Source organism: Lissotriton vulgaris, chromosome 1_2 (genome assembly GCF_964263255.1).
Source record: "Lissotriton vulgaris chromosome 1_2, aLisVul1.2, whole genome shotgun sequence".
NCBI classification, from domain to species: Eukaryota; Metazoa; Chordata; class Amphibia; order Caudata; family Salamandridae; genus Lissotriton; species Lissotriton vulgaris.
The window spans coordinates 327,515,654-327,533,361 of NC_141686.1; the positions used below are offsets into that span (position 1 = coordinate 327,515,654).

General features: G+C 46.1%; 1 protein-coding gene across 1 annotated transcript in view; it reads right to left on the bottom strand.

The window, feature by feature from the left end:
• LOC147736646 (collagen alpha-1(XII) chain-like) overlaps positions 1-17,708 on the bottom strand; it is a 76,405-nt gene that overhangs the window by 55,573 nt on the left and 3,124 nt on the right. The window contains exons 2-3 of the mRNA XM_086953410.1: positions 12,571-12,666; positions 10,530-10,721 (exon numbers count right to left, since the gene is read on the bottom strand). Of these exons, the coding sequence (XP_086809536.1) occupies positions 10,530-10,721; positions 12,571-12,666 (288 nt within the window). The remainder of the gene's footprint in view (positions 1-10,529; positions 10,722-12,570; positions 12,667-17,708) is intronic.

Sequence of the window (17,708 nt, forward strand, 5' to 3'; positions counted from 1 at the left end):
TGGGCTTTGTCAGATGCCTTTCCGTGGCAGCAATGCCGCCACGGAAAAGCATGCGGTCTATACTTGGTCATGGTGAAGGCGAGGTGGGGGGTGCACATTATGGGTACCTGTGGTACCCCCCTGCATTTGCATACACAATGTGGCAGGCACCGCGCAGTGCCTGCTGCTTTGTGTATGCAAATGCATAACATGAATTTCTAATATTGCGGCGGGTGCTGGTGTAAACACCGCCCGCCGCAATTTTAAACATGCATGATGCGCCTGCCAGCGTGTCCTCCACTGTGGATATACGTTGCTCGGCCTTCATTATCCTGGACGATTGCTTGTCCAGTTGAGTCGCCATGTGGTCAATGCGTAGGTTGATCACATCAATTTTGGTGTCTATAGATTGAAGGCTCTGCTGTATCGCCACCAGCGTGGAAACCAACGCCGCAGATCCATTGGGCCGAACAACCTGCTCTGAATCAGACATCGCCTCTCCACTGGGTTTGGCCACCCTCTTGGCCTCAAATGTGAGATTGATGCTTGTCCGTTGTGCCCATGTTTCACTGATTAAGGCATCCAGTGGCCTGGCTGCATAGCAGTGAAGGAGTATCAGTGTCCTTGTCGGAGAGAGAATGCCCATCCATGTTACCGCACACACTCCAGGTCTCCGTGTAGTTTTGATGTTGTCCATGACTGCCAGCACACACAGTGTGCTTTAAAGATTTTGACTGCAATGACAACAGGGTTGTCTTCGGTATTTTACTGCTGAGGTCAGCTCTCACTCTGCTGCTACATTGGCGTGTTACTCCGAGATGGCCACAGAGAGAGCCTTAGTCTGGGGTTATGTCACTGAAATGGGTTCTCTATTGGACTGTGGCTTGTGAAAGAAATAAGGGCGAGAACAAAATGGAGACTGTCTCACTCAAGGGCCCTCCCCTCTTGTATGTCTATTTGCAAAAAGCCGGAGACCCCTGAGATAGCCCCGTTCCTTGCATGTCGTTAATGTCCGTGCCACTCACAGTAGGCGTTCAGATATCCGTTTCTATAATCCGTTGGCTCCGCATATATCTCCTTCAGCTAATGCAGGTATATAGTTCTCACCATGTTTGAACTCACTTTCTCTGTGTGTAAGAAAGTAGGGTCTGCTTTCATGGTTACCCCCTCTCCCCTTCTGCTGGTGTCATACTGTGTTTCTGGCTACTCTGACTGGGATCCTGCTAATCAGGGCACCCGTCACTGTGCTTCCTCCCTAAATTGGTACTAAGGTACCTAGGGCCTAGTACGCCAGGGGTCCCCATGGGCTGCAGCATCTATTATGCCACCCATGAGGGACGCTTCAAACTTGGACTACAGGCCTGCCATTGTAGCCTGTGTGAGTTGGTGCTTGCACCTCTCATGAAAGATATACCTATCCTTAAATCTAACATCACTGCACTTAAAACCTCTAAGGCACCCCTTTAGTAGGCCTTTCAGACCCAAAGGCAGGGTGCTCGGTTCTAAGTGTGAGAGTACCCCAGCATGAGCAGGACACCCCTGCAACCTTCATTCCAGTCCATTCTCCTGGGTTGTCCGTGCATCAGCCCTTACGATGTATAGAGTGGCCATTCGTCATTACACGATGACCATCTCTAAACTGGCTGTAACGAACCCTGTCATGTTTGGTATCACACATGTTGGAAACATACGATGTGGGAGGCATGATTCCATGCACTGTAAATCTCCTTCAGGGGCCCTCAGTGCTCCTGGTACCAGTCATCCAGAACCAGACAGCAAGCTAAGGCAGCTGCCGACCTGAGACTCGATTCTGGCCTCCTGCTGCTGAGCCAACCTCATGCAGGGAAAGGCAGAACAAGAGATGTCCTGTCACAGTTAGGTATGACCACCTCCCAGACAGGGGCAGGGTGAGGAGGTTACCAGAGCCACTCAGGCTTACACTTGGTGCCCTCTTTGCATACTCCAGCTCAAACCAGTTCAGGGAACTGTTGCCACCTGTTCTGGTTTGAAACTGAACAAAGGACATGGGAGTATCCTCCCCGCTGTCAAGCCAGTCCTTGGGAGGGACCCCTGAAACATCCCAACCTTTTGCTTAGTGTACTTAAGGGCTTACCTGAGGGTGGGTCCCTACATTTGTCATGGGATTCGATTCAGATATAACTCTGTGTCCCCTTCAACCGTCTGGCCATTCTGACTGAGTCGTACTGACCGCGTCGGACTGACCGCATCGAACTTCACTTTAGGCACCAAGACTGTGACCGGGAAGACTCCTTCTACTCCAGATCTCTTCGTTCTGCAAGCCAGCTGGACTGTCAGTGTCCATGCTCCATACAGGTTCCATCCAGGGCCTATGGACATCCAAAGACCCCTGAAGGAATCTCCCTTGAAGACTGACCTCCTCATGGTCTGTCCAGGGCAGATTCTTCCATAAAGGGCTGGTCAACTCATTATTTAACTTGTCACTCATGCAAGGAAACTATTTCAATGTCTGGAAAAAAGCACTAGTGGGACCTTTACTCAAAAAGACAAGTGCAGGTCTATTAATGATGAGTGATGCAAAGTAGTTGCCTTCAGGCAAACTCAAGTAATTCGGAAATTTTAATGTTTGGAAACGTATCCCCTCTGGACATTATAAGCATCAATCAATCAATCAATCAATCAATCATTGTACTTATAAAGCGCGCTACTTACCCGTGAGGCCTTTAGAATTGATAGTTGCCCTGATGCCAACCTCAGTAGCCAGAAATGTGGGGGTTAAACTTGACGCAGAACTATTCTTCCAACCACAGGTGCAAGCTGCTGTTGCAGTTGACTTTCCTTCATTAAAGGCCTTAAGAACAATTCTACAATTTCTTCCAGCTGAAGCACGGAAAGATATTGTACATGCCCAAGCAACTTCTAGGCTGGATTATGCACATGTCCTGTATTTGGGACAACCAGTCCGACTGTTAAATAGATTACAAAGAGTGCATTAATATTCTAGGAATAGTACTTAATATTCCTACAATACCCAGGAGTGGATCAGGGGTAGTTCTTTCTCTTTCCAGGCAGCTAAACTATGGAACTCTTTGCGGGGCCAGCCTCGCTGTCTTGAAATAGAGCCAGTCTTCAAGGCTAACCTCAAAACCTGCCTTTCAAAGGAATATAGATAGCTAGAAGGGTTGACTGTGCTTTCCTTGTCATTATTGATTCTCTGCGTAGCGCCAAGACACTCTCTTTTGCAGCAGCTGTTTTTTGCGATAGAAATACATTTTCATATATTAATAAGTTAATGAACAAAACGTTTGCACATTACAACCTTTTGTACATCCCGCATCGCACTCTGGTGCAGGGTGGATCCTTTGTCCTGTGGCTCCAGAACCAGCCGTGTAATGACAAACACACTATGCCCACCCCCCACAACCCCCCAGACTGCTGAACACTGCAGTGGACAGTGCACAGTGGGTCTGGGTGTTGTCCATGGCTGCTCTCCGTGCCATCTCACCAACTGCCACACAGACCTCTGCCTGCCCTCAGTACCCACCCCCAATGGCCCCACAGACCGCTGAACACTCCAGCGTACAGTACTGAGTGGCCACTAGTGGCCCTCTGTACCCACGCCCCATGGCCCCACAGACCGCTGAACACTCCGCGTACAGTACTGAGTGGCTTCGGGAGTGGCCACTGGCTGGCCTCTGTACCCCAGCCCCATGGCCCCACAGACCGCTGAACATTCCAGCGTACAGTACTGAGTGGCTCCGGGAGTGGCCACTGGCCACCCTCTGTACCCACCCCCCAAGGCCCCACAGACCGCTGAACACTCCAGCATACGTTACTGAGTGGCTCCGGGAGTGGCCACCGGCCGCCCTCTGTACCCACCCCCCATGGCCCCACTGACCGCTGAACACTCCAGCGTACAGTACTGAGTGGCTCCGGGAGTGGCCACTGGCCGCCCTCTGTACCCATGCCCCTTGGCCCCACAGACCGCTGAACACTCCAGCGTACTGTACTGAGTGGCTCCAGGAGTGGCCACTGGCCGGCCTCTGTACCCCAGCCCCATGGCCCCACAGACCGCTGAACACTCCAGCGTACAGTACTGAGTGGCTCCCGGAGTGGCTATAGGCCACCCTCTGTACCCACCCCCCAAGGCCCCACAGACCGCTGAACACTCCAGCATACAGTACTGAGTGGCTCCGGGAGTGGCCACTGGCCCCCCTCTGTACCCACCCCCCATGGCCCCACTGAACGCTGAACACTCCAGCATACAGTACTGAGTGGCTCCGGGAGTGGCCACTGGTTGCCCTCTGTACCCACGCCCCATGGCTTCAGAGTCCGCTGCCCAGGGCGCTTCATTTACTTTATTATTTATAAAGTCTAACGATAACCTTTGGGTATCTAAGTTTTTATTTTATTTGTTAGAAGAGTTTTATAGGATGTATGATGTTACAACGTGATCAAAATATTCGCGGTACATCACAACGCAACTTTTACAACGCAATTGTTACCACGTCTTGCGCTGTAGGGTGCTGGACTTAGGAATAGTAAGATTTACTATTCCAACTCCAGCCTACGTACAGTAGTGAAGGTGTTGGAATAGTAAATCTACTATTCCTTAGTCTAGAGCGCCCTCTAGCGCAAGTCGTGGTAACAACTTACGTTGTAAAAGACGCGTCGTAATAGCACTGCGGTGTTTTGACCACGTTGTAAAGGATGTTTACCAGTTTTATATCGCGCTGGCTAGACCCGGAGGTATCAGAGGGCTTTACATGTGGATCAGTGAGTTACAAATTACAGGTTACATCTGTTACAATAGCATAGTCAAACATAGGACAAAAAAGCAAAGTTACAGTAATTCGTCAGAAGCGGGAGGGAGAGGAAGGATACATAGCCGAGGGAGTGAACCAGGGCTGATCTCCTCTCCAGCTGTGTAAGCACCTCCACCGGGCATTGGCCATATTGCCCCAATCCACTGTCAGGATAAATATCGGGGTTAAAGTAAGTGATGGTCGAGGGGTGAACAAGGGCCGATCTCCTCTATAGTGACACAATACACTGAGTATATACAAAACACTGAATACCTTTTTTACACTCTACCTAGAACAGAAAATAAATAACATAAAAGCGTTTCAGCATAACAGCTACATTTCGAGCACTTTTCTGTATGTTGGATGGTCAGTGAGAGAAGGCAGAGAGATGGAGCGGTGATGTCATATTGGAGGATGACAGAAACCCAGGGCTCAGTCACCTGAAAGGACCTTGGAACCCTCAAGGCACCTGAGGCAGGAATAAGATACACAATTGAAGTGAATGAGGGGTCTGATGGATACTGCATACATGTATCCATGTACAGTGAAAGGTATGCCGTTCCTGACAGAAGAGGTCAGATCCTACTTGTGGATACAGATCGTGGGGTCTGATCCCCCAGGAGCGAGGGCCCTCACACCCCCGTGGGGTGTCATGCTTCATCATCAGAAGCTCCTCGTTCGGCCGGCGCTGCAATGCCCAACGGGCCCTCACACCCCCGAGGGGTGTCATGCTTCATCATCAGACAGATCCTCGTTGGTTCGGCGCTGCAATGCCCAACGGGCCCTCACACCCCCGAGGGGTGTCATGCTTCATCATCAGACAGATCCTCGTTGGTTCGGCGCTGCAATGCCCAACGGGCCCTCACCCCCCTGAGGTGTGTCATGCTTCATCATTGGGCAGCTCCTTGTTGGGCCGACGCTGCAATGCCCAACGGGCCCTCACGCCCGAGGGGTGTCATGCTTCATCATTGGGCAGCTCCTTGTTGGGCCGGCACTGCAATACCCAACGGGCCCTCACACCCCCGAGGGGTGTCATGCTTCATCGTCGGGCAGCTCCTCATTGGGCCGGCACTGCAATACCCAACGGGCCCTCACCCCGAGGGGTGTCATGCTTCATCATCGGGCAGCTCCTCGTTGGGCCGGCACTGCAATACCCAATGGGCCCTCACACCCCGAGGGGTGTCATGCTTCATGGTCGGGCAGCTCCTCATTGGGCCGGCACTGCAATACCCAACGGGCCCTCACCCTGAGGGGTGTCATGCTTCATCATCAGGCAGCTCCTTGTTGGGCCGGCACGGCAATACCCAACGTGCCCTCACCCCTGAGGGGTGTCATGCTTCATCATCGGGCAGCTCCTTGTTCGGCCGGCGCTGTAATGCCCAGAGGGCCCAGCAGGGGGGCTGTTTGCAGGAGTTCTTTTGTTTTCTGCCGATGTGAAGAGTGAAGTGTAGAGTGGATGTGATAATGTGAGTAGACTAGTGTAGAGATGAGGTAAAAATAACTTGGAAAACCCTAGGTAATTTTAATAACTGTGCTCCCTTGTTATGATTAAAATCTGACAGGCTAGAAATGGATGCAATGGTCCGATCAAGCACAAGGTGATGTTTTAAGAGAAGCTCAACGTTTTTCTTGCCTAATAACTGTCGAAAACATCATACCACTTCATCAGGACCAGCACCCTAATCTACTCGTGTGAGGGTCGGTGACAAGTGTCTGTGAGTTATGCCGCACCCTACAAAATATCACACTAGTATTCAGTATACCTTCAGGATAAAAGCTGACCTAAAGAAGTAGATAAAACAAAGAAAATGAACAGGACAAAGAATAGCATGCTGTGCATTGAGAACAAGTGCATGCTGAGGCCGTCAACGCCCTTATATTGCAGGTGTGGAACGCACTAGTTTAAGCATGATTCATGCAAAGATACCACACACTGACAAGACAGACATGTAACACTCAGCGTAAGCCCCGAAGTATAGCATGGGGACAGAAGTGGAGGCGAAAGCCCCTGTCCCAAGTAAGAAGGCTTACCAAGTATGGGGAAAACTGCACCACAACAATGAATGGTACTTTGGGGGGACAATATGGAAAGAATCAAATGATTGTGAGCACCAGAAACAAGTAATGCTAGTGGGGCAGGTCCAGTGGAGCCGGTCTGGGGGGTGGGGGGAGGTGTATAGTCACGATATGCTTCTACTCCTTTGAATTTTTATTTTTTTGTTCTTGTTTCATTTATTAAACTAAGAGTTATTTTTCTAATTTTGCGTGGAATCTTTTTCGGTGGTGTTTTCACTGTTTTACTGTTTGATGTGTTGCACAAATACCTTACACATTGCCTCTAAGTTAAGCCTGGCAGCTCTGTGCTAAGCTAGCAGAGGGTGAGCACAGTTTAATTTAGGGTGTGTTTGTGACTTTCCCTGACTAGGATTGTGGTTACTGTTTGACCAGCGCTTTCACCCCAATCAACCAGAAACCCACTTTCTATCAGCAGCCATTAAGGTACTCCGTTAGCTTTCAATGAAGTTACAGATCAAAATCAAGAGTCTTTCTCCCATCCACGCTTCCTCCAGGATGAAAGGTCCCACTGCTAACAAAGCTGGGCTGACACTGCACTTGTACCAGGATCCCACAATCATCTTAGTAGCTTGAACAATCAGAATTTAAAAAAACTGGTGGGAGATCTGTGGTCATTGATTCTAGACCACCTCAAACCCTACCATAAAACAAAAAGCCACTTGCCTCTAATACAGGAATATGAAGCATTTATGCTACAGGATACGAACGATTGTGCCATTTCTGAAAGCAAAAATGCTTTTACAAATGAACGTTACACAAATTGTGATTCCGTAACATGTTACTTAATCGCAATTTGTGTTTGCAATTCAGTATTTGGAAGGGTAAGTTTATATCGTCCTTTCCAAATACTGAGGCTGAAAGGGATATATGAATGTTTTGTAAATTGCGGTTGCAAAACATTCCTATTTCACCCGCGCCTTGAAGGAGGTGGTAATACCATTCTCAAATCGGAAGTGCTCCCCATAGGACTGTTTCCCCTTTAGGATTTTTAAGAGCAGGCAGTGGTCCCGTAGCCTACTCTTAAAATTAACCTACAAAGTTTCACTTTTTTTTTAAAAAAGCATCTTGCTTTACTTTAAGGAAGACTGGGTGCATAAAAAAAATTGCTTTATCAAAAAGCAATCGCAGACATGGTGGTCTGCTGACCCTTGCAGGCCACCATCTCTGTGATGACTGTGAATCCTAATGGGTCAAAATTGCAACCTTCCTCATTAATATGCATGAGGTAGATCAATTTGCAACCCACAAGGAATCCCTAAATGAAACGCAATGACTTTCATACATTAGGAACACCAAGGGCCTTATGTATGAAGGTCTTGCGCCGCTGGTGCGTAACTTTTAAAAGGGGAAAAAGTGACGTACCAGTGGCGCAACGCCTTCATAAATGAAGCCCTGAGTTCTTATTTGCGAGAACTGAGAGAATCGCAAATTGGAAATCGGCATTCCTAACGTTTGTACATCTGGCCCTTAATCCTTTAGACCGGTGGTCTGCCAAAGGATGGTGAGAGCACGGATAGCGAACAAGGCACACGGGTTTGAGATCTATGCGGCATTCAGATCGGATTGATTCTAAATACCTTGGACTGTGTTGGCAGCTCTCAGGATCTCGCTTTATTTCCTGACTTCATATTGGAGAACAGGGGCTTTGAGGAGACACATTTAACTCTACAAACATACTATGTAAATAAGTTTAGGTTTACACATATTTTTTTTTGCCTGTGTTACAGAGGGCACTAAGGTGTACAAGGATGTGGGGGTGTATAAATTCACTGAAAAAATAAGGGATACTATGAGGGTATTCGCAAGTCTTCCTATGATAAATAAGCTGACGTTTAAAACCAATCACTGAAATTCACAAGTTATACATCACTGACACAAGTGTAACTTGTACATCATGGATTGGAGATGTCATCAGTGATGTGATACGTGTGGTCATAAGCAGTGCATCATAGCGGTGCAAGTTATAGTTATGTCAGGTACGTATATCTGGTGAATATCAGTGTTTTTTTGTTTTTTAACATTAGTTTTTGTTATCATTAGAAGACCTACCTATAACTCCACTTTAACCTTTGCTCTTTTCAGTGAATTTCCATGGTTTCTATAATATAACGTAATATCTGATTATGATATGTCTGAATTTGAGGCTGGTTCTAGTGTTGTGGATGTAGCTAACTTACCTTGAACCCACAGTTCTACTGATTCCGCCTCACACCTTCATAAGCCACTGATCCCTGGTGCACACTGACATCCCTCCCTTGTGATGCACTGATCCCTGGTGCACACTGACATCCCTCCCGTGTAATGCACTGATCCCTGGTGCACACTGACATCCCTCCCTTGTTATGCACTGATCCCTGGTGAACACTGACATCCCTCCCTTGTTATGCACTGATCCCTGGTGCACACTGACATCCCTCCCTTGTTATGCACTGATCCCTGGTGCACACTGACATCCCTCCCTTGTTATGCACTGATCCCTGGTGCACACTGACATCCCTCCCTTGTTATGCACTGATCCCTGGTGCACACTGACATCCCTCCCTTGTTATGCACTGATCCCTGGTGCACACTGACATCCCTCCCTTGTTATGCACTCATCCCTGGTGCACACTGACATCCCTCCCTTGTTATGCACTGATCCCTGGTGCACACTGACATCCCTCCCTTGTTATGCACTCATCCCTGGTGCACACTGACATCCCTCCCTTGTGATGCACTGATCCCTGGTGCACACTGACATCCCTCCCGTGTTATGCACTGATCCCTGGTGTACACTGACATCCCTCCCTTGTAATGCACTGATCCCTGGTGCACACTGACATCCCTCCCTTGTTATGCACTGATCCCTGGTGCACACTGACATCCCTCCCGTGTTATGCACTGATCCCTGGTGTACACTGACATCCCTCCCTTGTAATGCACTCATCCCTGGTGCACACTGACATCCCTCCCTTGTAATGCACTGATCCCTGGGGCACACTGACGTCCCTCCCTTGCTATGCACTGATCCCTGGTGCACAATCACATATCTCACTTGTTATGCACTGATCCCTGGTGCACACTGACATCCCTCCCTCTTAATGCACTGATCCCTGGTGCACACTGACATCCCTCCCTTGTTATGCACTGATCCCTGGTGCTCACTGACATCCCTCCCTTGTTATGCACTGATCCCTGGGGCACACTGACATCCCTCCCGTGTTATGCACTGATCCCTGGTGTACACTGACATCCCTCCCTTGTAATGCACTGATCCCTGGTGCACACTGACATCCCTCCCTTGTAATGCACTAATCCCTGGTGCACACTGACATCCCTCCCTTGTGATGCACTGATCCCTGGTGCACACTGACATCCCTCCCGTGTTATGCACTGATCCCTGGTGTACACTGACATCCCTCCCTTGTAATGGACTGATCCCTGGTGCACACTGACATCCCTCCCTTGTAATGCAATGATCCCTGGTGCACACAGACATCCCTCCCTTGTGATGCACTGATCCCTGGTGCACACTGACAGCCCTCCCTTGTCATGCACTGATCCCTGGTGTACACTGACATCCCTCCCTTGTAATGCACTGATCCCTGGTGCACACTGACATCCCTCCCTTGTTATGCACTGATCCATGGTGCACACTGACATCCCTCCCTTGTTATGCACACACATTACAGATACTTTACCAGTACATACCTTTTTGAAATAGTATATGATTCTTTTCAGCTGGTCGAAGGCATTGAGTGGGTTTCAGAAGAGAGGCTACAGAAGTCTGGAATGACCGGTCCTCATGTTGAAAGGCTTGTTGAAGACCAGCACAGCTCTTTCCATTATGATGGAGATCAGCAGAGCTCCTTGCTTTGGGATTGTAAAATATTTCTCGCTCTACTGCAAGACAGAAGGACCAGGAGAGACAGAGTGGGTACAGACTGGAAGAATAAACAACTATGAGACTGAGCGAGGAGCTAAGGTACTCTTCAGCAACACTGACATAGGTCTACATTGTTTACAGTAATAACAACAAGCACTCAAGAGGCACTTTACACTGTCAATGTAAACATTGGTAAAGTGTGAGAATTGACTGACTCAATTGATATAACAATACAAGAGAATGACCATGATAATTAGGATCTACACTAGACACAAGACAAACAATGCTGATTGGTCAACGGCATCTAATGTGGCCATTATTCATGTCTTGATTTCAATAATTTTGTAACAAGATCACAGAAAAAGCAGACAACGCCCAACTCCAAGATCAACACCAACCATCCCCTGCCTGACTATTGATCTGCAGTCCATCGTCCTGCAGCACAGAGACAACAAACCTACAAATCATAGACTGTGTCCTTCTGATTACTCATAGAGATGACCTTTGTCTCCTGTTATTACTGAACCTTCCAGCTTCCTTCAACACTAGTGAGCACCTCATCCTTATTGACACCGTTTATTCTCAAATGGGTTTCCATGGAGACGCCATTCATTGGTTCTCCGCCTGCCTTTCCAACTAACATGAGTTGATTCACATGGGCACCTGCTGGCCCCCAAAGATGTGGCTCACCTGTGGAGTACCCCAGTGTTTCATATTGTCCTGAATCATCTTCAGCCACAACAGGGAGCTCCTTCTGGCTCTACTCACAGATAACATGAAAGGACACCACTACACTCATGACTCAAAGCTGTATTTGAAGGTCACCCCTGTGACAAACACCCAATTCTTAATGTGCCTCTTGTACTTCGTCGAGACCGGGATGTACAGCACCTACCTGAAGTTTAATCTGACCAAACTAGAAATCCTGCTGTTCCCCAAGAACAACATCCAACAACTAGTCATGCCTGGCTCAAAGACAAAGAACCTGGATGGATTTAAACACAAATTTACACCAGGTGCCATCTCACTCTAGACACAAATCTCATCTTTAAGGAACACATTACAAGAAAAGTAAGAGGGCCGGAGGCCAGTCCTTTCTACTAACTGAGACTAACTAGAAAGAAACGTTAGGCCCACCATTCATCTGCTTGGTAGCAATGCTCTGCTTCACAAGCTTCTTCTTAAGAGCATTCTTCACACAGCAGTGCAGCAGGACGGCCAATGATGGACCTGAAGAACTAAGACCAATGACCCCACCCTGATGGATCTCCACTGATTGCACCTCACAGCCTGTAGCATCATCAAAACCAGCTGTATCATCTACAAAGCCTTTATGATTGGCGACCCCGCATATCTAGCTAATAAGCCAACCATCCACAGAGATATGTGTTTCAGATCAGGGTCTCTTACATAATTTGAGAAACACAGGAATTCCATAGAAAATTAATCTGTGTAAAGAAAAAGAATGAGAAATGTTAAAAGGAAATTGTGTAAACTGCGACTTCCTTTTTTTGTTATTTCCTGTTCTATGTATTTTTAATCAATGTTTTTTGAAGTGATCTAGAATGGGTTATGTATGTGGTAATTATGTCAACCGAAATTGAGCACTGCAAGCACCAAGCACTTTATTTTATTTTGTATATGTGTGTCATACTATGAATTGAACTCTCAGTTAAAAAAAAAAATTTGCATTACCTTTCGCAAACCAGTCGGTGGGCAACTGCACATCCCTAGTTTGTGAATGGGAATAGTAAATCCAATTCCACATCCTTGCTACCGGCTCCTAACAAAACTATCTATGTTTGTAGCTGTATTGATGGGCCATAGACCGGTCCGGTGTGTGAAGATCTGTTCACTGCTGCTTACCCAGACGGTAAAGAACGATGGTTATGAAGGTGCTCACTGCTGTCATCACTCCCAGGGCTATAGCTTGTCTCCTCACGCGACGGAGCTCTAAGAGAACTGCAAATAAAATAATACATGATTATTAATTGCTAGAGGTATTCACCTTTCAATATCTGAAGCACACCCTCAGTAAAGATGCACAGCCCAGTCCTTGCAAGTGTCTTTGAGTGTGTATCAGGACTAGCCAGTGACGCTGTGTGTGCGAGGTCCAGTAAGTGCATCTGTGTGTGCCAGGTCCAGTAAGTGTCTCTGTGTGTGCCAGGTCTAGCATGTGCCTCTGTGTTCGCCAGGTCCAGTAAGTCACTCTGTGTGTGTGCCAGGTCCAGCAAGCGACTCTGTGTGTGTGCCAGGTCCGGTAAGTGCCTCTGTGTGTGCCAGGTCTAGCAAGTGCCTCTGTGTGTGTGCCAGGTCCAGTAAGTGCATCTGTGTGTGCACCAGGTCCAGTAAGTGACTGTGTGTGTGCCTGGTCCAGTAAATGACTCTGTATGTGTGTCAGGTCCAGCACGTGCCTCTGTGTGTGTGCCAGGTCCAGTAAGTGAATCTGAGTGTGCGCCAAGTCCAGTAAGTGACTGGGTGTTTGCCAAGTCCAGTAAGTGACTGTGTGTGCCAGGTCCAGTAATTGCCTCAGTGTGTGCACCAGGTCCAGCAAGTGCCTCTGTGTGTGTGCCAGGTCCAGTAAGTGACTCTGTGTGTGCCAGGTCCAGTAAATGACTGTGTGTGTGTCAGGTCCAGTAAGTGACTCTGTGTGTGTGCCAGGTCCAGTAAGTGACTCTTTGTGTGCCAGGTCCAGTAAGTGACTGTGTGTGTGTCGGATCACTGACATAATATCGACAGTCAAAATATAGAATGCCAAAATATCCACTTCCTATCTACAAACAGGTAAGTACAAAAATATCGACTTCACAATATCAATAGGAAAAAATATAGACAGTCAAAATATCGATTTTTAAAATATCTTAAAAGTAATTTTAAAGTACTATAATAATAAATATAATTAATTCAAACATACTTAAAATACTTAAATAAACTTAAAATTAATAAATAATTATTGTAACTTAAAAGCAAATATATATATATTTTTAAATATATATATATATATATATATATATTCACTGAAAAAACCATAGGTTATAGACCATATATAGTTAGGGATTAGCATTTAAAAAACCTTATTTTATTTGCACAAAACCATTGAAATTCCATATATAGTTAGTTGCACTAACTATATATCGCGGACCCGCAATCCACTGCTAATGATGTCACATATTACATCATTCATGACATGGTCAGTGACATCACTGATGACATCACTGATGACATCTCAAATGACATCACTGATGACATCACTGATGACATCTCAAATGACATCACTGATGACATCACTGACATCTCATTTGACATTACTGATTACATCACTGATGATATCATTTATGTGATAATACATCTTCAGACTCTAATATAACCTTAGATACACTCAGTGTAAACAGGCACTCACAGACTGTCACACATCCATGGAGTTACTCACACACCTAGTCAGTCATGCAAAGAATCAATCACATCTCCATTTCCTCAACTATACAGTTATACACACCTTACTTATTCAAACGTATAGTAATACATATTTACTCTCTTATACAATCCTTGATACAAGTTCACAATGATTCATACAGCCACTCACACATTCACTGGCTCTTATGTTCAGTTATTTATATATGTCAACTCTCACATGGAGTGTGTTTTACATATGTACTTACTTTGACATGTAGCACTGAGATATCCATTCACTCACCAATATACTCATGCACACAGTCAACTGTCCATACAGCTGTTTCTACATGCACTTTTGAACCCATACACCTAGGGAATCAACTGCTCACACATCTATGCACAGAGTTATACACCTCCCAGCCACCCACACACATACTCAGTCTCCCATACAAATACTTGGGCAACCATTCAATAACCCATATAGTTACTGATATAGCTACTGATTTAAACATGTAGCAGTTTACAGAACAACATAAATAATGATTGCCAAATTAAGACACTTTAATCACTAACCCATACACTCAGTGAGACACATTTAATCATTCTCTCATACAGTCAGTCATGCACCTACTAAATCCTTCATCCAGACACTTATACATCCACTCATTCTTCAATATGTAAGACATATTTTAACTTTACAGAAACATACAGTCACTGGGTGTTGTCATCAGTGTTGTCATCAGTGATGTCATTTGAGATGTCATCAGTGATGTCATCAGTGATGTCACTGACTATGTCATGAATGATGTAATATGTGACATCATTAGCAGTGGATTGCGGGTCCGCGATATATAGTTAGTGCAACTAACTATATATGGAATTTCAATGGTTTTGTGCAAATAAAATAAGGTTTTTTAAATGCTAATCCCTAACTATATATGGTCTATAACCTATGGTTTTTTCAGTGAATTTTCAAGGTTTTGTAAATGCAAATTCCTAACTATATATGGTCTATAACCTATGGTTTTTTCTGTGAATTTCATTGGTTTTTTAAAAGCTAATATCTATAGCTGTAAAATATATTCTTTATTAAGTGACGTATCACGTAGCCCGTGAGACGCCTCATGATGCATCGCATAACCGTGACGTATCGTCTCTGCAGCGCAAACCAAACCCAAAACGTAAGCGCGCCAGAACATGCTTAAAGATATATATATATTTTTTTAACCTTAATTAGACAAAATCCACACGTGCACATATCACAAACGTTCAAAAAACACAATATGTCGGACTCCCGTTACGCTGCCGGTTAGCTGCCCGGTTAACGTACCAGGAAGCACCTTTACCGCGAAAAATCTCAATTTTTTTTTCTTTTGCCCCGCAGGGAACTTTAATAGCCCCCTCATCAATCCTAGGGGTTCAGGAGGGGTCTGCCTTACCCCTTTCATTCATTTACACCTTTTTTTTTTCCACCTCTTGTCTCTCGATCCTACCGAGAGACAAGATGGCGGCCGCTCTGGACTGTTTACAATGTTGACAGCCAATCAGCTACTCCTCAGGATTTTTTTTTTTTTTGGGCCCGCGTGGTTTTATAATATCCCCCTCATCAATCCTATGGGGTCAGAAGGGGTCTACCTTGCCCTCTTTCCTTCATTTCCCCCTTTGTTTTGGTCTCCTCTTGTCTCTTGATCCTACCGAGAGACAAGATGGCGGCCGCTCCGGACTGTTTACAATGTTGACAGCCAATCAGCTGCTCCTCAGACTCCCGTTACACTGCCGGTTAGCTTCCCGGTTAGCTGCCCGGTTAGCTGCCCGGTTCGCTTACCAAGACGCGTCTCTACGGCGAAAAAATCGGATTTTTTTTTTTTTGGGGCCCCGCGTGGCTCTATAATATCCCCCTCATCAATCCTAGGGGGTCAGAAGGGGTCTACCTTGCCCCCTTTCCTTCATTTCCCCCTTTGTTTTGGCCTCCTCTTGTCTCTCAATCCTACCGAGAGACAAGATGGCGGCCGCTCCGGACTGTTTAGAATGTTGACAGACACCGGAGGGCCAATCAGCTACGCATCGCAAAGTTCCGATACGCGAAAAGTTCGCTAACCGGATCGCTGCCCGGAGCGCTGTTACAGATATATATCTTGATTTAAACGTTAATTTCTCAAAATCCACTGAAGCACATATATTGAGACCTAGCAAAGGCACATCGGGCTAACAGTCCCTACAATTTTGCCAAGTTTCGTGGAAATCCATTCAGCCGTTCGGGCTAAAAGTGAGTCCAACCGCCCTATGGAAATTAACATGGGAAAAACGCGTTTTGGGACCCCCCTTTTTTCTCGGCCCCCCCTTGACGAACCCCCCCCAAATTTCCAGGAGCTGCTCAGAAACAAAATGTGCCATTTTCCTGAAAATTTCAGCCGATTCCGTCCACAAACGCCAAAGTTATTAGACATAGAATTTTCAGAAATGCCATAGGGAAAAAATCCTAACTATATATACCTACTGGCGACCGCCAGTAGGTAATATATATATATATATCTATATATACATATTATTAACAAAACATACAATATTTTTTCCGTAGGATAGCGAAAGGTTTAAATTTACTATTCCCACTCCAGTGAGAGCAACTGTAGGGAAAGCGTTGGATAGCGTAGGGGCTAAAAATAACTATTCCTATTCCAGAGAGTACAACAGTAGAGAAAGCTTTGTAAAGCATAGGGGTAAAAATTACTATTCCAACTCCAGCGAGTGCAACAGAAGGGAAAGCGTTGGATAGCGTAGGGGTAAAAATTACTATTCCAACTCCAGAGAGAGCAACAGTAGGGAAAGCGTTGGATAGCGTAGGGGTAAAAATTACTATTCCCACTCCAAAGAGCGCAACAGTAGGGAAAGCGTTCGATAGCGTAGGGGTAAAAATTACGAATCCAACTCCAGCGAGTGCAACTGTAGGGAAAACGTTGGATAGCGTAGGGGTAAAAATTACTATTCCCACTCCAAAGAGTGCAACAGTAGGGAAAGCGTTGGATAGCGTAGGGGTAAAAATACTATTCCAACTCCAGTGAGTGCAACAGTAGGGAAAGCATTGGATAGCATAGAGGTAAAAATTACTATTCCCACTCCAGCGAGTGCAACAGTAGGGAAAGCATTGGATAGCGTAGGGGTAACATTTACTATTCCAACTCCAGAGAGTGCAACAGTAGGGAAAGCGTTGGATAGCGTAGGGGTAAAAATTACTATTCCAGCTCGAGCGAGTGCAACAGTAGGGAAAGCGTTGGACCAAAGAGTGCAACAGTGGGGAAAGCGTTGGATAGCGTAGGGGTAAAGATTACTATTCCAACTCCAGCAAGTGCAACAGTAGGGAAAACTTTGGATAGCGTAGGGGTAAAAATTACTATTCCCACTCCAAAGAGTGCAACAGTAGGGAAAGCGTTGGATAGCGTAGGGGTACAAATTGTTATTCCAACTCCAGTGAGTGCAACAGTAGGGAAAGCATTGGATAGCGTAGAGGTAGAAAATTACTATTCCCACTCCAGCAAGTGCAACAGTAGGGAAAGCATTGGATAGCGTAGGGGTAAAATTTACTATTCCAACTCCAGAAAGTGCAACAGTAGGGA